The sequence below is a fragment of the Haliaeetus albicilla genome, chromosome 16, assembly GCF_947461875.1.
Source record: "Haliaeetus albicilla chromosome 16, bHalAlb1.1, whole genome shotgun sequence".
In the NCBI taxonomy this organism is placed as follows: Eukaryota; Metazoa; Chordata; class Aves; order Accipitriformes; family Accipitridae; genus Haliaeetus; species Haliaeetus albicilla.
Window position 1 is genome coordinate 21,119,354 of NC_091498.1, and position 27,298 is coordinate 21,146,651.

Sequence of the window (27,298 nt, forward strand, 5' to 3'; positions counted from 1 at the left end):
GGGGACACCATCGCGGGCCAGCAACTGGTGGTGCAAAACACCGCCCCACCCTGCCGTACCAGCCCGGGGGGGCGGGAAGAGAGCACCCCGGCCTGCGTGGAGGGTGTGGGAGTTGGGTGTGTGTGGCAAAGGTCAACGCTCGCTGACCTTTTTACAAAAAAAAAAAAAAAAAACAACCATAAATGATAACAAGCCATTTAGGAACAGAAATTGTAGAACATCCTCTAGGTCATCCACATCCTGATGCTTCAAGGTTTAATTCTAGAGTGGTTTGGGTTGGTTTTTTTTTATTTAAAGAGGAGAAAAGGAGTAGTACTTCCCCTTCCTGCCCGCTTCTGTCCACACATAGACACGTGTACTTCCCACCATAAAGGCATCCCTGTACTCCAGACAGGGATGGGGTTGGACTGGGAACGTCGCTCCGTTTCCTGCAGGCCAGCCGCCCCTTTTGCCGAAGGTCAGCAAACATCTGTAGCCTCAGTGTGGGAATCTGGGTAGTGTTACTGTCAAATGACTAATACAAACTCATCTCCTGCTAGGTGGAATGAATTATTTGTCCAAGACACTTGAGCATAATGCCATTTCTGAGACGTCAAGGACCTTCATAGCTGTTGAGAATGCCTTGTAAAAAAGAAGCACAACACTTGAGAAAAGTCAGAAACGTAATGAAGAATTTCTCTTAAGTTTCTGCTACTACCGGTTAAGGATTTGGGTTTTTGGCACTTTCTGTCTAGAACTTAAATAAATGTTTCCTGTTTGCTTTGTAGTGGTACATCCCTTGCAATTCTATTAAACAATGAGCAAGTATGTTTTATACCTTCTAGTTTGAATGTGACTGAGCAGTACTCATTATATACAGACAATATCAAATACAGTACTTGTTGATTAGTACTTATAGCTAGCTTTTATACATACAGAACAGTGTAACAGGTTCCTTTCAGCCTTTGTAGTGTTAGCATAAATTGTGTAATGGAAAGGAGGGGCAGATCACACTACGTGCATTGGCCGGGTGTCAGTGTGAGGGTCAGGATGAAAGCTATCTGAGCTTTTAAGGTACATGATAAGACATTTATAGGTTATGGCAATATCTTATTATATCGGCTGGTATAGATTTTTTAGAAAGTAAACACTTCAGGGGAAAAAACCCCTTATTTAGATATAAAACAGAAGCAATAAACTTCCAGCTGGAGTAGAACTAGAGAACAATTTTCTGAATTTCTTTAGGTGTGAATGAGATAATCTGAGAGAAAAGAAAGTTGATACTTGTGGAATAGAGGTAATGTCAGTAGGAGAGTAAGAGAAGTGATAATTATCTCTTGGTGGTGGAGAAAAAGAATAGAAAACCAGGTAATTTCTAATCTCTAAAACATGGAAAAGAGAGGTGGAAGGGAAATTGTAAAGTGTCACAAAAAAGTCCAAAATTACCTGGAATCCGCTAACATTGCCTGTGTCCTTAAGCCCATTTACTATTCTGACACCATCATGACAAGTGTTGGCTGTGGCCTTTCCTGATGGCCTTATTTCTGCTGTGTACTCTCACTGCTTACACAGCATAGAGTGCTTTCATTCGGGTTGCCAGGAGAGATACATGGCATTACTGCAGTGTTTTGCAATGAGAGGAATTACTTATCTGAGTGGGAAGGCTGTATCTAGTGTTCCCTCTGTTGCACATTTTTCTGCTGAAATTCTGTTGATGGACATCTGAAATTAGTAGTTTTTAGAGCTGTACTGAATCACAGTCTTTCTGCAGTAGTACAGTAGTATAGCTTTAATGGCAGTGGTGGACTGCATATCAACACAGTCCAGACTCTTGGAGGCATGAAATATTTCTGAGCTATCAAAAAAAAAAAAAAAAGAAAAAGGAAAAAGAAAAAAAAAGAGAAAACAAAAAAACAACAAAGGGAATTGCTAAGTATGCTATTAGCAATACACTATAACTCACTATCGAGTGGAATATATAAGCACTGGGCAATTTTTAAATTTCTGTGAATTGAAAATACGAAAGTTCATAACCCAGTATCCTACACTGTAGAAAACAGGTGAGTAGTTCTATTGCTATTTTATTTAAGACTTAACGTTTTTCAACTTGCTGGATCTAAAAAGAAACTCCCTTTGCTATAATAACCCCTTCACATATAAAAATAAGTTATCCAAACAACTTAGTCAAGAAAATATTTGATAAATTGCCAGTGTTGTTGTTTTAGAACAACTAATTACTTCTGTAACATTAAAGTTATATGAACTCTTTTTACCATGAGACAGCTTTCATGAGAATAAGTTGTCCAGACAGCTATATCTACCATGCTTTATTTTTTTATGAAGTACTGTAAATGTCCCATAACATTTGAGATCTTTATTATGAAAGCCACACTTAAATATACACAAAAGATCTTAAATATAACTGTTGAGATACAGTTCAAGGGGTTTTTTCCCTGTCAAATATCTGATGCAGAAGAATAATACAGGTTTTAATAAATAAAACAGTAAATTATGATATGATGAAGATATCTAAGAAAGTTATTAATTGCTGTATATATATATAAACGTCAGCATCTTTGTACCCTTCCTTGGGTATTTGAATGACAGTGGGTTGATCCTTTTTTACTCACTTGTAAACAGACTTATTTCTTCTGTTTGTAAACAGACTTTAAAAACAGTATGCAACTACTTAATGGAAATAAGCTAATCTACATGAGGAAGAACTACAGTATCATCATTTTATTTTACATGTTAAGTTAGCAGACATCCTCTGCCCATATAAAAAAACCCCTTTCATTATATATTGATCTGAATTCCATGCAAATAGTTAACACACTGCATGTCGTTAATAGCATATTCCTATTTACTTCTTTATTAAAGATGAAAAATGAGCTGTAGTATGGATTTCTTATTTATTTCAGGTAAACAAGATACCATATTCTTCTGCAAGAGCATTTATAGCTAAAGATGTAATTATTAAAAAAACAAGTTTTCATACGTTAAGATAGAGAAAATGTTCATTCATGAGTATTTACAATCACCCATGTTTAAAAGCATTGCTGAATTTTGTTTGCTTCATTTTACATTTCTATCAAGAAGTATACATTCTTCCCCTTAAACTTCTGCTTCTAGACATTTTACTGTTGCCTCAGGCTTGGTTTTAGACTCTTCTACCTTTTTTCCATTATTCGTTGTTTCCTTCTCAGGTGTTTTGTCATTTGACTTAGTCTCTTTGAGAGCAGTAGTTTCAACCATTTCTTTTTGCTGATTCTTGTTTGAAAATGGGAAGGTTTGCTTGTACCTTTAAGTAGAAAAAAGGTTAGTAAGGCAGGAACACTGACATAGTTTGGGCAGTATCACTCAAGAAATAAAGTGAAGAATTTCTAGAGTTAACTTTCTTTGCCATACTCAGGCAAAACTCTCACAGAGAATAGTGGCATACTAGATCATTGTACTTTTTCAAGCAGTGTGCTTTTTAAAGAAATATATATATTATTTTTTTTTTAAACAGACGATGTATATTCAGGATTTGTGGTACATAATGATAAAGCTATCTGGTCTAGGATGTGAGAAATGCACACAACTTTTTGATACGATTTAATGATGCACTGTGTTGAAGATCTTTACGCATGACAAATGAGCTCAACAATTTTTTTTTTTCTCAATCATAGTCCAAGAATAAAAACTTTTACCTTGAGTCTGACATAGAAAGAAACAAGAAAAAAACTGCATAAACAGGCTTATATACAAACAGATGCACACTTCATTTTTGCTATTTTGGCACACTTGGAAATGTTTCATGCTAGGCATGACTGACTAATCAAAAATAGGCAATACTTGTCCTTGGTTCTTTTTCTAAAGCAGGGAATGGCAACAGCAACAACAATCTTTATCTGGATAACAACAGGGTTTCAGATTTTGTTCTTTGTGCTACAGTGTTATGTCATTATCATTATTTCTCTGCTCTTCAGCTATATATTGAAAATATTCACTGGTTGTACTCTAGGAGTTGACTCAGTCCAAGAGTAAAAAAAAAAGAAAAAACTTACTTTTTGATATAGCAGACTGCTAGAACAACTGAAATAATGAAGAAGATGACTGCCAGAACAAGAAGTGCAGTGGGGATGCCTAGAGATAAAAGTGTGGAGGTAAGCATAGAGTTTTTATATGTACTTAATCCTGGCTTTCTAAAGGCTCATGAGCATAAATCCAGATTATTCTAAAAACAGGCTAGTGTAGGAGGTACATACACATCAACTCAGGAGTAGGGGTATTAGGAAATCTCAAAAGGTTAGTTACTCCTGTTCATTTTTTCAAGAGAGACTAAAACACGTATTTAGGCAGTCCCTGACAGATGTTTTATCTAATCTGCTCATTGGAGGGTTTTTAGAACCTACCTAGAGAACACATTTTTGTGAATAACTATCCTTACAGTTAGAATGCTTTTCCTCATATTTATTCTATTTCTCAGTTGCTGTATATTAGGATTACTTATTCAGACCTCATATCTTGAGACCACCTCCATATTTGGAGAACAACAATTCTCCTTAAAACTTTCTTGGCTTCTTTTGTTTTTAAGAGCCTGCAGAGTTTTCCATTACTCTGAGGACATGGTGTTTGCTAAGACTTTCTCAGAGATGTATTTACCCAAAATCACATTAACCAGAATGAACTTCCACTATTTCGTATAAAAATATTATCAAAAAGTTATAAAATAAGATCTTACTTAAAAATTATTTAAAGATCCTCGGCCTTCAAGCTTTGCTTTTGCAAAACTATAACACTGCTATTCTGCCTCTGGGTTCAGCTATATCCAAATGGATGCTGGAGTAGCAAATAAAAATAGCAGTAAACAGTTTTACTGCTAACATCTATGTAACTAGCTCTTCTAATTAAATAGCTACCATATATGATCTTTACCTCCAAAGACAATGGCATCATTCTTAAAAGCAGCATGGGAAGTGTAGTTAGGAGAGTCGATCGGTGAGTGTTCCTCTGGCATTTTTGTAGTAGTCCCCTCTGTTGGCAATATAGTTTCAGTTATACATATTACGCGGAATTTTATGTTTTTCAGGGATTGTTCTGACTCAGTCACATGGGGCACTGCTGTGATGTTCTCAATCAAATCAGAGCCTGAATATGCAGTTAAGTCCGTTGGTGCACTTGATGAAGGTAGTATGGTTGTAGTTGGATCTGGTTTACATGAATTAATCTGAACATCTGCAGCAGGGAAAGGTAATACATAAGAGTTGTTTCGGATGTTAGTTTTGTACTTAGTGTATACACGCGTTTATTGAAATCGTTCCTCAGTCATTCCCTCTGGAAATTACTATTTGTTTATTCACAAAAGTGTTACCCAAATCAGTCATGCCTATTTCAAACATGTGTCTACCACCCAGATTACGCACCTTTTATCATTACTCACACAGTGAAACACTTTTTTGAGGAGGTGTGGCACTCATTTTATAATTGCATACCAATGACAAGATTCTTCCTGAAAAGTACTTAGAATAATAACGCATATAAAACCCAATAATATGACCTTCTGCAGAGCAGGAGACTTAACTGCAGATCCCAGATTCAAAAATATTTCTATTATATTGTGTATATATTCAAAAGATATGTATGCACTGTTGCTACTCGGAACGCTACTTTGATTTTCTGGAAATAGAAGTAGCCCATAAAACTTTCAGGTAAACCAGGCACCAGCATGAGATTAAAAAGTGACACAATTCTAATGGGGGCTAGAAAGAAACAAACTTCAGGCACACTCAGAAATTAAGTAATTTAAATGATGTGAATGTTGTCTATATAAAAATGTGGGTGCAAGTGGACTTTCATATGTAAATGGAAAAGCTGAGTTCTGAATCAGGCTCATGTGAAAATGTGAAAATTCTTCTTTTCTAGTGAGGTTCTATATTCTATAAAGCTATAAAAATTTCACTAAAGTAACAAGCAGATTACAACATAAATAACAGGGAAACGATGAATGTGCTGTTCTCCAGATGAATCCCTGTGGGATGTCTGATGACGCAGTTACATTCACAGAATAAAAAGCTAAATGGCAGGAGCTTTTTGCTTTTTCCACTACCGTTTTCAAGTGATTTTGGCATTTCTTTGGCACAAAGAAAATTGACAGAATGAGTTTCTGCCAAATATTTTGGCTAAGTAATAGCCAGAACAGGCAACAGTTTAGCAATTAAGATAAAGAAATGCAGAATCATCCCAATAGTAAATATACATTACTTTAAGTTATTTTCTAACCATTCAGCAAGCTTAACTTTCTTCACATACCGTAACAGTATAATTTTTTTGAGTTAAAGTTAAACAAAACAAGTAATTTGGAATTACTTGCTACCTCCTTAGCATTAGCCAACCTACCCAACATTTCTGACACATATTTCATGCACTGAAACACCATCTTGCATAGGAACAGAAGAAATAACGGTACCAATAGGAGCAGCTTCTTTTAAAGCATGTTGCCCGAGTACTAATTCACCTATGCATTCATCAATAAAAGCTATGGGCTGTAGAGAAAAACTAAGTTAGTCCAATCATGTCATTTTTAACTCTACAGGTTAGGTGATAAGTCAATTATTAACGGTGCTTTCTCTCTGCAGTGCTTTCTTATCGGATACTTTGTAAGCTGACTGCTTATATTATGTACTCTCCTTCACTAAAATGGCCCAGGATAAAAAAGTCCTGCTAGTGAAGGCACGGCCTTCTCCCTAACAGCTTGATTATCAGTCTCTTCGTAAGCTCCAATGTGCACAGTCACCAGACATGGTCTTAGGTCTTTGTATCTATGAATGGGTATATCTTGCATATCCATTTTTCTCCTGATCTTTCCAACTCTTATTCACACATCTTTCCTGAAAAATTTCAGGATTTTGTACATAATTTCTTGCTCTTGTTATCTAAAACTCATTGGCAAGGTCTGGGGACTGATCAGAAATAATTTATTGATCCTGTATATGGTCTAATTATCAGGATAGTTGTTACATAATAACCATAGATACAGGACATTAGCAGGAACACAATGTCTCTCGTTAAATACTTATTTTTAGTTAATACCACAGAAGTCATTAAGAAACAATATTGATCTATTGTGCTGAGAAGATCTAACTTATATCAAGGCCCAAGTTCCACTGTTGTATCTTCAATCTGGAAACAGACAGTCAAGAATGAGGGGAAGGACAGGTCTTTTCACACATAGGATGATGCACATTAAAGGAAGCTGTTTGATTTTACTGATAGTAGATTGGGAATCTAGTTAATTTTATGGTCTCTCAGCTGTTCTAGCTTATATTTTAATTTAGTTTAATGGATACATTTCCTTTCATGAAAAAACATTCAACTTTTCCTGAAGTACTCTACTCTTGGTCTTTTAAAAGAAAACGCACACCACACACAGACGCTCTACTTAAAGATTCGATTCACTCTCTTTCAAATTAATGTGCCTAAATAATCAAAACATATTAAGACCATTATGTCGACATTACAGAATGGTAAAAGCAACTCTTCTTCAAGAGCTTTCATGGCAGCACCAAATTATTAATTCAGATTAACTGAATTGATCTTTTGTATTTCTTGGAAGATTTTTACACTACAGAGCTAAGTACAGCTTGACAACATGTAAGACTAGGGGGGAAAGGGCCAACAAATTATAAGAACTCACTCACTTGTTGTGATTTTTTCATGCAGATATTAATAAAACCCAAACCAAACCACAAAAAATGTAGTTGTCATGCTTACATACCTGAGGAATTGAAGCAGTAAACCTTAAATGTTTTAAAGGGTTCAGCATACCATGGCACTAGTCCAACGTTGCCCTTACCACATTTTTTGTTTGATGTTATCCGAGGAATGACAACCAATCCATCTTTTACCCATCCATAGCTACAATAAAAAGCATTAGTACTTTTAATATTAGATTTATCACCAGCCTCAGATGTGTGTAAAGGCATTCACTACAGGTAATGAGACACTAACTGATGTCATATACCTGCATGTTTCAAAGCCATGTTTCAAAGCCTTTTCAACTTGGTCTTTACTTGCCAATTGTAGATTCAGTTGATTACATGCATTACTTGCTTCTGAGAAATTAACTTTCTCCTCAAGATAAATTCCTACACCTGTGATCCTGCAAGGTGAAAGAATGGAACCTGTAATTTAGACATAAATATTCAAGGTTAGTATTTGAATATTAACATTTATTCCTCATGAAGAATTTAAGATCACATTCAACTGAATTGAACATTGTTAAAAGTTTCTAGCTTGAGGATAGTAGAAAAATAATTTCTAGCAAAAAAGATATACTTTAAAAATACAACATATTTTCTTAACACAACAGTCCAGAATTTCAAGAGGTTTGGCTGTTGTTAGAATAAATGCATATACAGTTGGCATTTGAGTCATTACCAGGAGTCAGTTTCTTAGAAAAGACACTCTTATTTGTCATACTTATTCACGCAAAATGGGAAGAGTAATCAGACAGGGTTTTTCTCCTTTTCTTTAAATTAAAATGATAAAACTAACAGTTGCACTGAGGCACTGATTCTGTCAGTACACCACTCTTACCAATATGAGTTCTATCAAAGGTATTATACATAATTTTTCATGGAATTAATATATCAATAAGAAAATACGCCTATAAAGACTTTATCATTCCTTATGTTCCTTATTCCTCCTAAACTTCTCATTTTTTTTCCTAGCTTGGCATGATGCTTCCACCCCCCAGCCACTGTCAAGTGTTCAATCTACTGAGTGCTTGGCAGGCAGCAGGAAAAGAGGAGATAGGCTATGTGAATTTATGACACTTTTCCCCATTCCTCCTCCATAGGTAGTTCATCCAGCTTTTTTCGGTAGCCACAGCTGGCACACTATTCATGACATCTGCACCAGGAAATGGATAGCTTAGGTCTGATTACACCTGCTTTACTTTCTTAGCCTGTGTTAAGGACATAGGACAGGATTCAGGATTTGACACAGATGAGGGGAAAGGATATTGCTCTTTTACCTCCATATTTCACTGGAAGCATATACTGGAAAAAAGATTTTTTCTTTCTTGAGTTACATACAGTAATTGCCATATTAAATGAAACATTTCAGTGTTTCCTTGCAAACATTTCAGATAACCAACAGCCACAGGTGTTACTTCCTTACTCAATATGCTTTTCCGACTGTGTGCTCACCAGGTATGTACCCTAATGAATACTTGATAAAATCTATGCATCAGAATACAGGCAATCCACAAACTCTGAAGGCAGGATGAAGTGATGCCTGCAGATCCACCACATGGCTTATTAGCAACAAAGGTTAAACTGAATTTTATGAATGAAAAGATAGAACTAGCAGCCAAGTCACTCTCATGATGAGAAGGGGATAAAAAGATGACTAAGCTTTTGTGGAGTGCTAAAAGAAAGGCAGGCTTTTCTCTCCCACTGTGTGTGGTGGGGTTGGAAATGGCTTCTGGTAAAAGATGTATCTCTGCTGTCCTTACATTTAGTTTAATTGACTTTAATGTTTGGTACAGCAATCATTGAATTAGGTGGGTTTATCTCAGCAGCGATGGAGGCTGTGGCCTCCCATTAACACTTTTTGGTACTGTGTAGACCCAGTCACATGGCAGGTGAGCCACTGAACACTTGAGCAGTCTCCATAGCCAAATCGTGGCTGCATCCAGCTCTGACTTGAACATAAGACAAGCCCAAACATATTGCATATTGCATGAGGATGCAGAGAACCCCTGTTACTCAGTGAAGATGTGTGTGTAGGTATCAAGGATCTCAAGTCTATCCAAGTAGTCCCAGTGTGAAGATGATTCACACTGTCAAATTTCTTCCTTTCAGCCAGCCTGTCTTCATGAATGTCCTCTTGTATGCCTTCATTTTGGCCAAAGCACTTCTGTGTCAGAGAGGTCAAATGCTGGAACAGGCTTCCTAGAGAGGTGGTCGATGCCCCAGGCCTGTCAGTGTTTAAGAGGCATTTGGACAATGCCCTTGACAACATGCTTTAACTTGGTCAGACCTGAACTGGTCAGGCAGTTGGACTAGATGATATTGTAGGTGCCTTCCAACTACTCTACTCTACTCTACTTGTTCTGGTGTTAAGTTTTCTTGATTCCCTTTTGCTAGCAGGCAACTCTCTCGGTCCTCTTGAGAATAATTTCTGGTTTCCTGAATAACTCCCTGTCTCAGCTGCTGAGGCACATCCCACAATTCCTCTTTCTTTGTTTTCAAGACCCCACTCCTCCTCTAGGGTTTATGCCTAATTCCTTTCTCCCCTTACTACTTTTTATGCTGAGACTTCACTCTTATTGCTTACTTGGTCAATTATTTTCCTATCTTTAGATATGAGCTAATACAACTTTTAAAAAATATAATGTGGAGAATGGAAGTTTCTCAGTGACCAACTTTACAAATTTCAAATAAAGTTGAGCAGCTGACTGAATGGAATTTCCTGAAATCTTAGAAAGTTGCCGAGATAGTTGTAAACTATGACAGTCTTTAGTCATTCAATTACAGGACAAGTATTTTTACATGAGAAATGCATTATAGATACATAGCATAATATAAAAATTCAGTACCAGAAAATTAAGTCTTAAGTGATAAGAAAAGTGACTGTAGGACATCGACCAAAGTTGTACCTTAGAATTCACTAAGCCTTTTAAAACAAAATGGTGAAGTAAAAGAAATGTTTTGGAAAAGTTATCAGCTTCAATCTAAGTTCCAGACATTTTTACAGTATAAGGAAGAAATCCAGAAAAAGAACAGTAGCCTCTTCAAGTCTTTTTCATCAGTTCTTAAATCACCTCTGAACTCTGTTCTAAAGATGACTGAGTTTGTACAGGAGACAGACCAATCCTTCAGAAGCATATTATCCTTTTTGGTCCTCAAGCTGCACATAGCTGTACTTTAAGCTTTGCTCTATTTAGTTAACCTACTAATAATAGGACATTCTCCTCAGTATTTAGGTCTTGTGTGAAAAAACTGTTATACTGAGAAGGGTGGGAAGACCTAGACAGAAGAATCTCACAACAAGACAAAGTTGTCATAGGACAGGAAGAAAATTGTTTGATTTTTGTAAGCTATGGGTATTGGCTTTATTGGGCATTAGTTATCTTATTGCTTTCTGGGGGAAGCTGTTGTTTCTATCTCTTTGCCTTGCACCAAGCCTTCACTCTGATTTATTAGAGAGAGTTTCCTTTGGCTGCTGATGTCAGGGAGCAGCAAGAATGAGGCTGTTGCACAAGGAAAGAAGACCCAGGAGCTGCGGGTGACCACAGCACAGGCAGGACAGTGCCCTCACCCACTGGGGCACAGTCCCACAGCACCTAAACAGGACCACAGTGGTGACAGTGGCAGGTTTCACTGGCAGCCACAGAGAGAACAAGACAATGAGTCAGATGCAGAGTTCATCCAGAAAGTCCATTTGGGAACAGCAGAAGATGCCTGAAGTCCATCCTGGAGAGAAGGCTACCTACAACTTAAGTCCAGAGTACGTCTGTGAAGCCCAGTCAGTAAGTCACTACAGGAGGGGACAGGGCATGCTACAACACAGCTCCAAAACACAGCTGGAGATCAGCCCTGAGCTTAACTGGAGCTCTTGGACCAATGAGCAGAGGATGCATGAGTAGGTACCCCAAGGGAGGCTTGGAGGGGAAGTGAGAGGGGTCCTAACAGCTGGAAGGAATAATCTTAAGACTCAAGCTCTCCATTTCCCCAGTGAAAATTATTCAGTGGTTGGGATTGCTGGAGGAGACTACTGTTGTTAGGTACTCCAATCCTGTGGAATTTCAATAGGATTTGAGTTGAGCATCTAATTCACAGTCTAGGTTTCCTTCAAAAGCCTTTCAGTAGATAAGAATATCAGTTGTCTGCAACAATGGTGTATGTTCTTTTACATAGGTAGAACAAGCATTTATTCCTTGCAAATTACAGTGAAACATCTGGAAACATCTGACGTACATTGAGTATCTGCAGATATCCTAGTAGCTACTGCAGTTAGAATAGATTGCATCAAGTTCATTATGGAACCTGAAGGAGAAGACATTCAAAATTCACTAACACATAGAAGAAAGGGCTATTATATGACCCTGACTGAAAAAATAGTTTCATATAGTAACATTTGAGGGAGGAGGGTTATCTAAGAACTGTGTGATAAAGTTGATGTTGGCAATTCCCTATGTTAATTTTTTTCACAGATAGTTTATACAGAAGAGGAACTTTTGCACTGTATTAACCAGAGACAGGCATGACTGCCCTGGAGATGATCCCTGCCACAGATTTCCTTCGATGTTGCAAATTAAGACAGTGTCAGGATATTGCCAAATCAGAGCAAAACACTGCATTAAAGGTAGCATTTTATCACAGACACACAGAACTGGTTTCATGCATGTTTTGCTCTCCGAGGATTGTACAAAACTGTTTGCTGTGGTATTTTAAATAATAGAAAATAAAATCACATTTCAATAGATCTGAACTTAATCCTAAATGCAATACCAGATCTTTAAAACAAACAGTTCTGTAGCACTTAGACAATAATGCTACAGCATTTAGACTGTAATTGAATTAGGCTAACAGTGAAAGTTCCCCTATATGCTAGAGTAGTTTCCATTGCACTGTATTCTCAAAACCCTGTGGTTTCCTATGCCAGAAACACATTTACACATGCTCGCTTGCCCCCATTTTTGTTTGTAAATCTAGCTACTTTTTTCAAGTACATCACTGTTCAACTAGGAGACTTTAAAAAGTGGAATTTTACATACCTGTTATAAAGTAATTTTGAGCCATGAATGTCATAATCCAGACGAAAAACACTGCTGAGGTAACCCCAAAATAAGTTGCCATTGTCACCAACTTGGAAAATTAAGAAATTCAAGGTGATTTGTCTCCTTTGCTAAGAAAAGTTAAGGTATTGGATACTGTCAGACCACCTTTGAGATGACTTCTTGAAAGCGACTTCAGCTGTCACCGCACTGCTTCATAGAATGTCAGAGCAAATGTGTTGACTGTCCCACTCAAAGGTGAGGTCACTGACTGGAAATCCCTAATCACCCTTTACACTTTCTTTCATGTAGGGCTTGCTGGAAAATTTAACTACTGCTGACTCAGAAAACACAGCTGAGGAAGGGAGATAAGACTGTTAGACTGCTAAGTCAGTAAACGCTTTGAAATAAGTTTTTCTTTTGCTATTTTTTCCTGTTTTACTGATTAACAGCTCATTACTCATGTTGTCTATTCATCTGGTAAATAAAACAAATTCTCTATTGTATCACAGCATGCCAGGCAGGACTTTTCTTTTGGAATTGGAAGGGCATTCATTCCCCACTATCCTATTTATCTTCATGTAGTAATTTTACTTTCCTTTGCTTTAGAGTTCCAATGCAAAAATAGGTACCATAACACAGAGATAATATGATACTTAGTTTTGAACAGATTTGGAGATACACTACTGTAAATGGGATTCCTTGTGAGACTGTAGGGACAGAGGGGGAAGCCAGTCCCTTCAATGCTCCTTTTGTGAAGTTCCAACAAACATTAACTCTAATAGATTGATTCAAAACACTGATGATCCTCACGGCTATAACTTTAAAAACCTTCAGGAAGCCTTAGCAAAGAAACAATTTTTTTGCAGAGATTCCAACACAGAGCAGGAATGGAGTTCAAGAGATCAGCTAGTGACCTTTACTGTCAGTAGGATCAGCTGTATTTATGTTATTCCTGACAGATGTTTGTCTAACCTGTTCTTAAAGACTTCCAGTGACAAATTCCTAACATTTCCTCAAATGCTCTATTCCAGTGCTTCACTGTCCTTTACTGTTAAAAGGTATTCCCTAGTCTAAACTGACTTATCCACACTGTGGTGTAAACCTATCACTTTTTTTCCTGTTGGAAATGAACATGAAAAATAGTTTATTCCCTTATGTTTTGCAACAATCTTATGTATTTAAAGAGTTATGCCTCTGCTCCCACTTTTCTTTCAGCTAAGAAACCCCAGCTTGCTCACTCTTTCTCTCTAGCTGAGGCCTTGCCAATGCCAAGTACTGATTAATAAATTACTTTACCTGCTTATACAGTTCAGAATGATATGAGCCTTTTTTTGCAACAGAATGATTTTGTTACATCGTGTTGTTTGTGATTCAGTAAACTTTTAGATGTCCTATATCCCCACGCTGTTTTCAAGGTCCTGTAAACACAAGCCTAACAGTAGCTACCTCTTTAAACTGCGGTTTGCATTGTAGAAAGTTCCCACTTAATATATTAAGATAGTATTAACTTTTATCTGGGCACAGGCCCAATCTCTTGAAGCAGCATACAGCATGGTTATGGGTATACTATAACATAGACAGGCATCTACAGGCTGACTGGAGAATGCTGTGGGTTAATGAAATGATGTCTCCAATAGCAATAAAGAAATGAAAATTGGGTTGTGTTTGGGCTGTGTTTTGGAACAGAATATTGGTAAAGCTCCTTGAGATCTTAAGACAAATTTCTTGCTCAAATTTCTATTCACTCCTTTATTGGGTTGTACTTACCTGCCTCTACAAAACGATGGCAACCTGAAATAGTGTAATCATACTTAATCTCACTGAAGCAAGTTCTAAGTGGATTCACTTGCATTTACAATGCAGGAGCAGAAACTAATAGTTATTCTATAGCTCTCACAGACTAGTAGTCTGTGGCTGTAAACCACTGAGAACATGAAATAAAATCTTACCATCTCCATGCTTACCTTGAACTGCTAAGTATTTCCTACCATGAAAACTAGTCAAAAGCTGAGTTTCTGACATTTTAAAATTGCATGCTAATTGTCCTTCCAAGTTTTAACACTTTGTGCCTATTATCCTCACTGTGGCAAAGTTTCTTTAGTCAAACTCTGTCCATGCTATTGATGTTTAGTAGGATTTTTAGCTGGAAAAATGAGATAAACACCTTTGTAACACCAAACAAAAATATAAGCTCCTTCACGTGGTTTTGTAAGAGCAAACTACAGATTAGGAGAGGGAGAAAAGAATTTTGGAATGATGAAGTGAGACTGAAATATCTTTTTTTTTTTTTTTTGGTCAGTTTCTTCGTTTTTATATTTCAGCTGTTCCAAGACAGTGTGGAAGATCACTTACCTGGACTGTAACAGTACAAAAAGTCTTTAACCTGTGTGTGAGTCTTCATCACAACTTGTGTGGTGATAAAAAAAACCAGCCTTATACTGAATGTTTAATTAGCATTTGACCTACTTATAGTAACCTATAAGGAAAATTCCCAGAATTTCATGCCAGCATGTTTTAAAATGCTGATGAGGATTGCTAAACAGAAAACTTTTGATATGGGAGAACAGACTTACTTAACTGTTCTCTACAATAATTTCTAAAGGAACCTTGAAGCCTGAACAACAGGAGAGGACAAAAGTTTAAAAAAAAAAAAAAAGTTTATGTGGAAAATAAAAATGTCAGGGTCTTTTCCTGGTAACAGTAATTCCTTTCAAGGTTGTTGCTGTCCCAACGTTTTTCTCCCTGACACAGACCATCAGAGATTCAGAAGTAACATCTCTATTCTTTGTGAAAGTTGAGCGTTGTCTCCTTCCTGCTGGTGTGGCAGTTCAGCTCTCCACAAAGCCCAGGCTTCCCAGATCTCCCAAGCCTACAAGAGCACAAAGGAAATAAAGAATCCTAACCTTTCACTCAATCTCCTTAGGTTACAGATTTCCCTTGTGGCTTTCTGGGTTCAACCTCCTCAGTGACATGCAGCCTCCCTCTGATGCAGGAGTTAAAACTCTCTCCAGGATATTTCAGTTTCCTCTCTCATCTTGTTTCTAGGGTATGACAGGGATGACCCTGTTTACAAACACTTTCTTTATTGAAACAGGAGTTTGCTTGCTTCTTCTACATCATTTTCCTGAAGAACTGAAAGACTAAGAACAAGATCTTTGGTATGTGTAACATGGCACTACATTATGCAGTATATACAAGGTAGTATGTATTTCATACGAACATAGCCATTAATATGCAGAGTACATGTAAAAAACAAACCATTAAGGTAGCAACACTGAGGACTTTGAAACCATACTTTTATTTCAAAACTCAAGTATGTGATACTATACAGTACAATACCAGCACACTTGTGCAAAATCTTACAATATTACAAATTTAAATATGATACACAAAAATAGTGCCCTTTTAAAATTCTTTTACTAGAAACATCTGTGCTGTGCAGGAAAAACAATAAATGTGTCTTGTTAAAGCAGAAAAATAAATATTGCACCTCAACAAAACTATTTGTGTTAATAGCATAAATAATAGATCTATTTCTTGTTATCTGATGTGATCTTTGAACACAGAAGAGGTTGGGGTTTTTTTCTGGATAAAGAAAACTGATATCCAACAGATAAAATTACATTTAGAATAGTTTTTGAGCTCAATCTAGTTTCCTATTAAAAAAGGTGTCTTCATTAACTAACTGAAAAATATAAGCAAAAATATTTAATGTGCTGTTAGTCATTGTGGTTCATTATTTTTAGTGGACAGTTTGCTCAAAGTAGTTATAAAAAGAACAACAATTTTTTAAGAAATTAATTTTATATTCATCTTTTCATCCCCATTAAAATCTCTTGCCTCTTTCAGTCCATTCCCTGCAACGATTAGTAATTTTGTAGCTGAATTATACTTGCCTTAGACATGCAAGCAGTTCAGTTCAAATCAGTATATCTACTTATGGAAATTTGCCCTTGTGCACCAAGTCCACAAAAAGCCAGTGTGCTGAATTTCAAGAGACGATGGAGACTTCGTTCAGCCACTGAGCAAAAAAAATTTAGCACATGCTTAACATTAAGCAGTTCAAGAGTCCTACTGATATCGATAACTTTCTACATGTATTTAAAAGAAGGTGTTGGACCCACATCAATACAGATGTAAATAAGAGCTAATTAATTCGATTATAGTCACTGTTGTTTATTTTTCCTCAGTGCAACCCAACATTTCCATAATCACATAATCAAAGATGTGCCATAATTTTTGGCATAGAGGATTCTGAATCTTCAGGACTATTCACCTTCAATTTTTATTGCCTTATTAAGTTATCAACGTTATTTGTAAAGAATATTAAGTTAAAGTAGCTGATTTTAATAAAGTATTCAAAGAGCAACTGACAAGGTTCTTCAAATACTGAAAGTATGTGAAATGTCACAGTAGTTCTTCATAGTCAGATATTCTAACTGAACCAAACAGATACCAAGTAATTTGCAAGAAACTTCCTTCTGTCTTATTCTTTACCAATTACAATTTTAGACCAAATGACACTTTCCCATTATCCTTTTTGAACTTCCTTAAGCACACTTATTAAATATTCCTCAACAATATATACTTTAAAATAAAAAACAAACCTCCCAACTGCTTATAGACTTCCCCCCCGCTTCTCCCACCCCCAAAAAAGTGGTAGTGGTCTGCTTTTTTTTTTTTTTTTAAAAAATCTATTTTTTTAAATTTTTCTTTTCTTTCTCCATATAAATGTCTCTTAAGAAACATGTGGCTAAAGATGTAACAAACAAAATTCACCAGCAGGATATATGTTACTGGTGCCAGATATGTGAATTAAATTTCTGACTGAGTTAGAAACCTGTTTTCTTTGATAGTTAGCTTGAGGTTCAGTGTTTACACCAAAAGAAAACAAGACAATTCTAACTGCATCTGAACTGAAATTACAGTCCTTCATAACATACTTATCCTTCAGTTGGTAAACAGACTTGCTCATCAGTCAGAAAATACCAGAAGAATGCAGTCACACTGATTTTGATATTGTGATTAGACTGAAGCATATAGCTACGGAAAGACATAGTTCATCTTCAATCAGAAGTGATGTTCAGCAGGTACACATGGTATACCTTAAGTGACGTGTTTTGGTCTCAGCCCTAGGTGGTGTGGTTTTTTACAGGTAATGGCTTCACCATTTTGAAGTTGCTTGTCTAAAAATTTCAGGCTTTCACATTCTTGTGTAAGAACTCACAACTCCCAAATAGGCAGAACTGTAGAAAAATCTGGGCAAAAGATTAATTTATCATGACCTCATAGTTTATATTTGAAAGCATATCAGAACACTTATATACTTGGCATCAGATTCTGAAAATGAACTACGAAAAACATGCAGTGACCGCTTTAAAGTCCTCATTGCTTTCATGTCCTGATTCATCTAGGCACTGCTAGGGTTTTGGCTGTATGCAGAACTGTGTTCCTAATGCAGATCTCAAAGGATATCTATTTCCAGTATTAGCAGTAGGGCAGAGTCCACTTAGTGTGATCACTAGTATACAGAGGTTTGAAGAGGTTTTTTTTCTTTTTTTCTTTTTTTCTTTTTTTTAATAAAGTATTGGAAGATTGCTTCCCATGTCCAAGACTGCTGTATTTTGGGCCTGGGCAACACATCTCATCTTCCAGACAGCAACTACTTTTTGCTGTAACCAGTATTGACTCTGAGTGGCATACACAAATTTGTTGCAAAGCATGTCCCTTTGTTATATCGTAAGTTCCGAGATTTATTTGATGATACCAACTGTGCCACCTAAAGCTCATTTTAGGTTTTGGTGTGTATCCCATTTAAAAAAAAAGTGGTGGTCCCATTCTTAAAGTATATCATAAAATACATTTATGCATGTACTTAGTATTCCATTTAAAGAATCATACAGATAAAGTAATTTTATAAGAGGAGTTATCAGCATGGCATTTGGTCTGATAAGATAATTCTAACATTCCATAGAAGAGCTTCTGTTTCTACACAATAATCATGAATAAGGAAATGAATTAGACTCTTAAAACCCAAAGGACTTAAATGGCATTAGTACTTCAACAATCACCAATAAATTCAGGAAATGCAAAATAAAGCACTAACTGCAAATGCAGGTTTTATGATTTTCTTCAAAATTATAGCAGAGATGTCAATGTCCTGTGCAAATCATTCTTTTAAATGTCATGCTGGTTGCTCATTACTGTCACAACCTTATGATTCAATATTACTTTATTTCTATCAGTCATTTACAATAAGAGGACAGACAAGATTATTTATCAGATTGTCATTTTGGCAAGGTACGTTCACAATGTATCCCCAAACCTCATGGTGTGGAGTAAATCACTTGTCTAACAGATCACATTTAACAGCCATAAGGATGACTAAGCACTACCTTTAAAAACAGTGTTCTAATACGCATACTTGCTCAGGTACCATAAATACATGATTGTTCCTTTATTATTCAGTGCGTTGCTCATGTTGAAATCCTGAGTTCCACCAGGAATACTGATGGGCAGCAGAACAGCTGGCCTTCCCTTCAGGTCCCTCTGATTTTTCATCACAGGAGTTGTATGAATGGTATATTCCCAACACCACAGCAAAAATGATTATCGCAGCCACTACAAGCCATACCACATTCCAGTGTTTACACAGTTTGGGGTACAGTATATGTAAATAATTAATGATGACTTCAAGTCTGCTGTAAAATTAAAAGAAAACTGTTATATATTAATCATATGCAAATTTATTATCTTAAGCTTTTCAATTTGAGAAGTTTCATAGATGTACAGTGCACCAACTTTCTTCCAAATACAAACACCTTGTCAAAGAAGAATCAGACTGTTCTTAAAAGAAGAGCTGTATGCTCAGATATGTGTGATATTTGCAAGATGGCTGAAGACTGTAAACTTGACTTCTACTTCTCCCACCTGTCAACTGGCAAATCTCAGAGCTTGATGTGATGTAAAATTCTGCACTGTTCATAGCTTGCTCAACTAAACTAAACATTAGAACATGTTGTAAACATTTCTTCCTAAGAGTTTCACGCCTAGTGAGATAGCTGCCCTTCTGAACATGGCTGAAATCTCAGATTAGCAGACGTTTATAACCATAATGGTTATGGAATGGAAATTAATTCTTCTGGACCAGGTAAGGATCCCTACCTTAGCTTGGAATTGGACACATTACTTGCTTTGGCAAGCATTCAATTCCTCTCTAATGCAGGAAATTGCAGATATATTGAATTGAGTGGTAGAACCACCAAGGAGACTCCATAATTAGCTCTAAGAAAAGTTGACAATTTCAGAAAAGTTTTCCAGTTAGGCATCAAATGCTTCAGGTAAGACAATAAGCAGATGATTCAAAAGTCCCCAGTATAGACAAAAAGCATTGGGTAGAGATGAACACAATAAACATGTCACTCTGCTGAAAGGCAGGAACTCCAGCACAGTGCTGTTCTGCTGCACCTACAGAGCTTTCAGAGGGGGCAAGCACCTGCCTGTCCAAGTCAGAGCAAGTCCAACATAACTGAGGAGCTTATCTTAATCTGCATTCACCTTGTAGATGTACTGAAAGACTCACCTGTGAAGACCCTTTGGGAATGACATATGGCACAAATACGGGCATCAGATTCCTGAATTACAAGTTTCATGAGACAATGCATGCCTACTGAGAGATACATTCTGGCATCTAAGAACTTCTGCGGAATATTTTTTACCTCAAATCAAAACCAAACCCCATCAAGATGAAGCATCTTGATGTCAACATACAATTTTAGTTGAAATATCAAAATAAAAAGTTTTGCATTTTGCAACTATGTTATCTTGGCATATGCCTTTCTGTGAAAATACTGTTATTTCAAATATGCTTCCCTAGACTGGAAGAAAACATGTCAAGGTAGTAGAATAAAACACTTGGAAGATAATAGTATAAAATACTTGGTTGGGTACCACAAATAGAAAAAAGTGGCTCCTCTTGTATGGACATATTACACCACTGCCTCACCTGCTTTTCAGGTTTTTTATCTCATCTTCATTTTCACTTTCTTCATGTTCATCATGACTTTCTTTTGGTGTGTCTTCATCTTCTTCCTTCAGTTCCTGAAGTTCTTTGGTTTTCTTCAAGCCTTCCTGATAGCTTTAACACACAAAACATTTTTCTTAATCTAGCACGCTGTATAAGCCTGTTCTTATGTGATGAAAAATTAGCTTTATGTTTTGTTACATGCAATAATACACAAGTAGCAGCGTTGCAGCACTTGGAGGAGAGTAAAAATTAGCTAAAGACCATGAGTATGGCACACAGACAGCCACCCTTCCTTAACAGAGGATTATACTAGCTCTGTTACCAAACTTATCTTGAAAAAGAGATAATAGTCCTCAGCAGAGCACAACTTTTGTCTGTTGTAAAGGAGTTGGTAAGTATTTCTCTATTATTTTTTCAATAATTTTGAACACCCCCTAGATATTTTTTTTTTTTGCTAGAGAAAAAATGCAAATCAGTGCTGAAGATAGATGGCTTGTTGGATTCCACAGAAGATCAAAATTTTTGTCTCACTCTTCACATAGTACAAAGTTCTTCGCTTGACATTCAAAAACAGATCCCCAAGCTGTTAATCACCCCAAAACATGCCGTGTAAAGCACTTTGTGACACAAACAACACAAGTTTACTGTAAGAGTTTTTTACTCATTTCCATGTATGCTTTTCAGAATAAACATTTTAGAAAGTTGTTTTGGATTATTTTATCATGAAGCTGAACACTATTGACATAAAAACACCCACCCAATTCAGAATCTCTAACTGCTGTCCCACAGTTTGGCTAACATCAATAAAGGATGAAAGCTATGATGCAAATACAATGAGTGAAGCTCACTCGCATTGTTTCCCACATTGCTTCAGTTATGACCATCTTCTAGGAGCTCATATGGATGATGTCACTCATTTTGCATTTTAAATGACATTATAAAAAACATATGTCCTCATCTGGTAGCACATTTACAGATTTAGTTCACATAAAATATTCCCACCCTTTGTTATATGCTTCCTCTTCTATCTTGGCTTTAGTTTCAGGATTGATCTCTTCCAACCCACTCTGTGTCAGCACAGAAGTAGAGGTTTCACACTCAGGCTCTCCATTAGTCTTTCCACTGCCAAGGCAAAAGAAACAGACAAATAGAAAATAACACCACTGAAATGTATTGTATTTGGAGTATACTACCGAACAAGAACAATAACACGCAATTTTGTGACTCCTGATTTTTCTTCTGCAATGTACATCGGAGAAATGAAATGTCTTTCTAAACAAAAAAATTAAACACTAAGCAAAATTTTAGTTTCCAAATGTTGTCATTTAGGAGCAGTAATTAATATGTTTCTAAGGTATTAAAACTTGCATTTTGTTTCTTCTTTAAAAAAGAAAAGAGCATTTGTTTCCTGGCTTATCCATGGCATTTATTTGCTATTCTTGAAAACACTTCCCTCAACTTTCTAAAAATCATCTTAGAAATTGTAGCCTGCTACATCAGAGGAAAATAATAGAAATAATACCAAATACTAATTTAACAATTTTTTTTTTTTCTTTGCCTTTTAGGTACTCCCTTCTGCTGACTTTATACACTGAACTGATGCAGAGGTTAAAAAAATACAAACTCATACATAGCTTTTGTCACTAAAACTTTTCTAAAGTAAAAGCTTCCAGCATTTAGCCTAAAAATAAGCCATTGTATATTGCTCTCTTTCTGCAGTGTTCACCTGCCCTTATTTATTTAAGTCTGAGACAAAGAGTTTAAGCGATTCACACATGACTCAGCAAATCTATCAAAGTCAAGGTTTAATAAGCTCAACAGTGGATCCCATTTCAACTTCTAGAATCTAACACTTTTTGTAGGCCTTATTTTTCTGGCACTAAAATCAATGGCAGAATAATTTGTCCTTATTGACCCCATCTGTGGGCAATGGATTTTCTCTCAAGAAGTTGTATTAACAGTAGACATTATTTTCACTTGGACTTTAAACAAATCATGAGTATAAGCTTCAAGTGCTATATAAAACTGCTGAACTATATAATTTTACACTACTATAGCAGCTGGCCCATGCATACATACTTATGCTCAAACTTGAATTTCGAGTTCTACTTCTGTTACTTGATAACATGATTTGTTTTCTTAAGATCCAATAAGAAATACTGATAAGGGTTTTTTTGGTTGGGTGGGGTTTTTTTAGAGTTTCTGTACAGTTTCAAAAGACGGTCTAAATCCTGCAGAGTTCTGTTGAATTGTAACAACTAGTGCCATAGTTCACCATTTTTGTTTTCCCAATTGTTGCATATTTTCATTCTTAGTAAAGCACAGAGAAAAAACAAAGACATAAGATAAATTTTGTCCTGCCTCAGCACTAATCTAAAGCACATGAAATTCAATATTCTGTACTGATGTGAGATCTACATATTTTAAAGCTTTTAATTTGCACGTTTAAAACATCCTAAAAAACTTCAATTTAAATTAGTATTGCAGATATTTTATTGTGATATTGTAAATAGTCTAAACTACTGAAGTAGTAGTAGTAGTAGTAGTAGTAACAATAACAACAAAAATCAACATGATGTTTTAGTAAGTTTTACTGTTGAAACATCAGCAACCAACTCCCTTAGAATGTGCAACATTTCCTGAAAGAGGTAAGTATTTGGAAAAGTGCCTGACAATTTTTTATTTTTGCTTTCTGGGCTGATTATACATACGAATAAAGTATATACACACATGGGTTTGCAAATGCACCAGTGCCTCTATCCATAATGGTAACTGTTTACGAAGACCTTGTAGAACAGCTTGAGTATGCCTTCACTTCTCATCCCAGTCTCACATGTTTTCATATTGCCCACCTTTGTATTCTATTAATATAGGGGCTTTACATTTGAATAACTTGTATAAAATTAAATTACATGTCTACATGAATTTCAACTGAAACAACTTAAAAGTTCTTTCCAGAAATGTGCAGATGTACATGCTTTCCAGCAGAGCAATTCTTAGCTTTCCTTGTTCATATAACTATTATTTTGCTCCAAAAGTGGTACTATTTAAACCCATGGAATGACTCATGAAACTATTATGGAAAATGCCTAACAACAGCACACCTTAATCCAGCCAGGACATCTACACTAATGGTAAGTAATATAGAGTCAAAAGGGCAAATGTTTTAATAAATAATATTTTTGCAATTTATAGGTACTAGAAAAATATAGATATTGAGGTATTTGCTTGTTGCTAGGCTAAAAAATACCTCTTTCATGTATCTATTTTTTAATTTTAAAATGCAGCCTTCTCTGGCTGTTAAAACTAAAATCGCAGGTTGTTAAAACTAAAATCTCAAACCTAATGCTTTAATTTAGCTGAATGTTCAATTCATTTTATACTAAAAAAGGAATTACTACTCAATTTAATAGTTGTTTTGACTTCTGCAAAATTCTGATGATCTAATATTATGATAAATTATACTTTGAAATTTGGTATACTTATGTTTATTCATATCAATTTAAAAAGCTATATGACACTAGATATCATAGTATTTCAAAATATGACTCTTACCAGCTGGCAACATGTTGAAAAGGTAAGGGCAAAACACAAACTTCTATTACTGGGATAGTCAAGTTAAGGAATATTCATAACCAGGGATGCTCATAGCCAACTTTAGATACAGCATTAATTTGTTGCAGGAAATATATTAAATAAATAAATAGATAAAAGCCATGTGCATTGCATGTAATACTCTTAGTTTTGTCAAGTTCTGAAGGCAGGCCTACTCACATGCGTAAATGCATAATCTGCTGCATTTTTTACTTGATGAGTTCCAATGATCGTAGCAGGCTCGATTTAGTTCTGAGATACTGCGTGTAAACTCTTTGAACACGAAAAGAACAATATGATGGTGACATAATAAAATACAGTTACCAGATCATGAATCAGCCTAAGTCAATATTGTGTCACTGATTTCAATACCTTATGCCTTGATATAACTTCTGTTAGGAAAGATAGAAATTATATCATTTTCATTTCATACTAGGATTTAATAGGTAACGAGATGACCTAGAGAAAACTTACTTTTCTAAAAGTGCTGGCAGAACAGGAGTAGATGTTAGATTGCTTCTTCCATTACTAGGTGACTCAGACTGTAAGTGAAAAACAGCAATATATGTTACATCCATGAATTAATTTAAAATGAGTCTTCAGTAAAATGACAAAGTCAATGTGCTGCTTAGGTTTTCTTCCCACACCCATAAGCAAGGTATCTGTAACATGGAGCTTCCAAATTACTCCCACTAACCACAGTAAACTACAGACTCGCACATTTTCTGTGACATTCCCTTCTACCCTCCTTATTTTGAAGAAGACTTTCTTCTTCATATATTGATCACTGAACTGTAAAATTACTCTATTGCTTCTGTCCATATTATCCTAGGAATATAAGTTTCTTAGCTGAGTTTTCGTTGGAAAATTTTAAACAAAAATAAATCATAATAAATCATGGTAAAAAAACCACACTTGGTTCCTGAAACAACTGACTCTGAGTACATAATAACTAAATTGCACAAACAGATTGTTTTCTTAAAACTAAAATGGATTTAGCTTCTCAGCAAACTCCCTCATTTAAATAGCCCTATGTTTTTAACAGAAAACTGCATAATTTTCAGGTTGTGTGCCATCATAGCTCATCTCTGAACAGTTGGTATACCTTGCAGTTTTTCTCCAAAGCATTTGTATAGATTTATTAGGTTCAGATTAGATCCTAATTTAATTTATTAAAATTTTTATAAACAAAAAGTCAAGAGGCTGATAGCTCCACTAATACCAGATCATCACAGAACCTCTAAATTTGTACCACATACTTTTCTATATGTTATTCTGTTTAGTGGACTTTTTGGCAATGAAGAGAAGCAGTCCAATCATCTTCTATGGTTTCTAGTTAAAATTTCTCTCCTATAGTGGAAAACTATTTTTGCTACTTGAAACTTCCCAGTATGTTACTACAGATTAAAAGGCAAATTGCCTCAGCTAATGTCCAATGCCTCTGAATCACCAGCTAGCCCTATTCAGCTCTGTGTCCAAAGTGATCATTTATGTCGGTAGATTCTGAAAGCATATTTCCCTTACACAACAGAAATAACCTTTGTCCATCCCCTTCTCTAGGATGAAGTCAAAACAAGTTAAACCAATGAAAGGGCTTACATTTTTTTAGTAACTATGGCTTGGCCCCATGCAAAAGTGGTTTAGACAAAAAGTAGTGTATTTAAAATGTGGGTTTTACTTACCAGGGATGGCATTGAAGGTATGGGTGAAGCTGTTGGTGACTGACCAGGAATGCTTAAGGAGTTAAATTTAGGAACAACAGCAACACTGACTCTCCTCCGAGGCATATTCTGTGAGAAACAACATTTTTTTTTCCTGTCATACAAGAAGATAGACTGAAGAACAATTCTGCAAGTTAATGGGTGTGGCAAAGATGTAGGTTAATGTCCCTTGGGGGAAAGGAGAGTTGGGAGCAAAATTAAGATAAATGGCTGTTAGGGTTGTGGTTTTCCCCAAAACTTCCTCTAGTACTGTCTGGTATGGCAAGTGCTTAGTGTGAAATGAGGTGTTGTACAGGGATGCTATTCTTTTCCCTCCACACTGAAAGCCCAATAGTGTAAGTCACACAACAGGTATGTTCTGAGTTGATATTGTCAGTTCTTATTAGAGGCTATTATCTTTGGTTAAACCAGGTGTATAATGATACTGGGAAAAGTGCCAGTGTCACAATGACCTGAAAATAATGAAGTTACACATGAAACTCTTCTCTTGCTTTGTACCCATTATGATATACCGTACCCACTAAGATATATAATTATTTCTAAACCTACAAATTATAACTTTCAGAAACAATAACATCCGTTCCCTCCACTAAAGAGCAGTGCCTTCTTCCCCACCCTTGAGTTGTTAGATATCTATCTAGCATCATGCAACATTGCTTACATTTCCCAAAGACCATGGAAATTCTTTATATGATAAACACATGCTAGCTGTACACAATACATTCTAGCTCAAGTACAGATCATGTAAGTTTTTGCTGTCATTAGGTAACCAAATGCTTCATCCTGTGATAGACAGCCTAGTAAAATCTATGCTTCCAGCTGAGTAAAAAATCCAAGCACTTATAGCATCTAACAGCTTCATCTTAGTGCATATCCAAACACTACTAAGATTCTGCTCTAGATAACTTTACAGGAAAGTAGTTAAACACAGATTTAATAAATATAGAGGAGTCACCTACTCCATGATTCTGGTTCTAGACGAAACCAACTATACCTATTCATTAATGACAGATGTTTACCTAATGAGCCTCTGAAAAACTATATTGGGGGGTCTGCAGCCATGTTATGCAGTTCATTCTAGTGTTTGCGGGTCGTCCCCCCCCCGTTATTATTCCGGGGAAAATTTTTAATATTTACAAATATTTAATATTTTTACTTGTCCTTGTTGAATTTCATCTTTTTGGGGGACTTCTTTTTCAACTTATC

General features: G+C 36.0%; 2 protein-coding genes across 16 annotated transcripts in view; both read right to left on the reverse strand.

Moving 5' to 3' along the window:
- Positions 1–2,044: 2,044 nt before the first annotated feature.
- LYVE1 (lymphatic vessel endothelial hyaluronan receptor 1) lies at positions 2,045–13,301 on the reverse strand. The gene is made up of 6 exons (XM_009922202.2): positions 12,749–13,301; positions 7,985–8,144; positions 7,739–7,878; positions 4,900–5,199; positions 4,029–4,107; positions 2,045–3,280 (listed from the first exon to the last, which is right to left on the reverse strand). Exons 1-6 carry the CDS (start codon positions 12,828–12,830, stop codon positions 3,094–3,096), a joined length of 948 nt encoding a protein of 315 aa, XP_009920504.1. The 5' UTR covers positions 12,831–13,301; the 3' UTR covers positions 2,045–3,093.
- Positions 13,302–16,026: 2,725 nt separating this feature from the next.
- Positions 16,027–27,298, reverse strand: part of IRAG1 (inositol 1,4,5-triphosphate receptor associated 1) — a 125,560-nt gene continuing 114,288 nt past the window's right edge. For 14 of the 15 annotated variants that reach the window (XM_069803853.1, XM_069803854.1, XM_069803851.1 and 11 more), the window contains 5 exons: positions 26,054–26,161; positions 24,846–24,913; positions 21,780–21,899; positions 20,757–20,888; positions 16,027–19,452 (listed from right to left, as the gene is read on the reverse strand). In XM_069803853.1, the coding sequence (XP_069659954.1) occupies positions 19,212–19,452; positions 20,757–20,888; positions 21,780–21,899; positions 24,846–24,913; positions 26,054–26,161 (669 nt within the window). In that variant the 3' untranslated portion in view covers positions 16,027–19,211. The remainder of the gene's footprint in view (positions 19,453–20,756; positions 20,889–21,779; positions 21,900–24,845; positions 24,914–26,053; positions 26,162–27,298) is intronic. The other variant, XM_069803858.1, reaches the window with a different exon arrangement.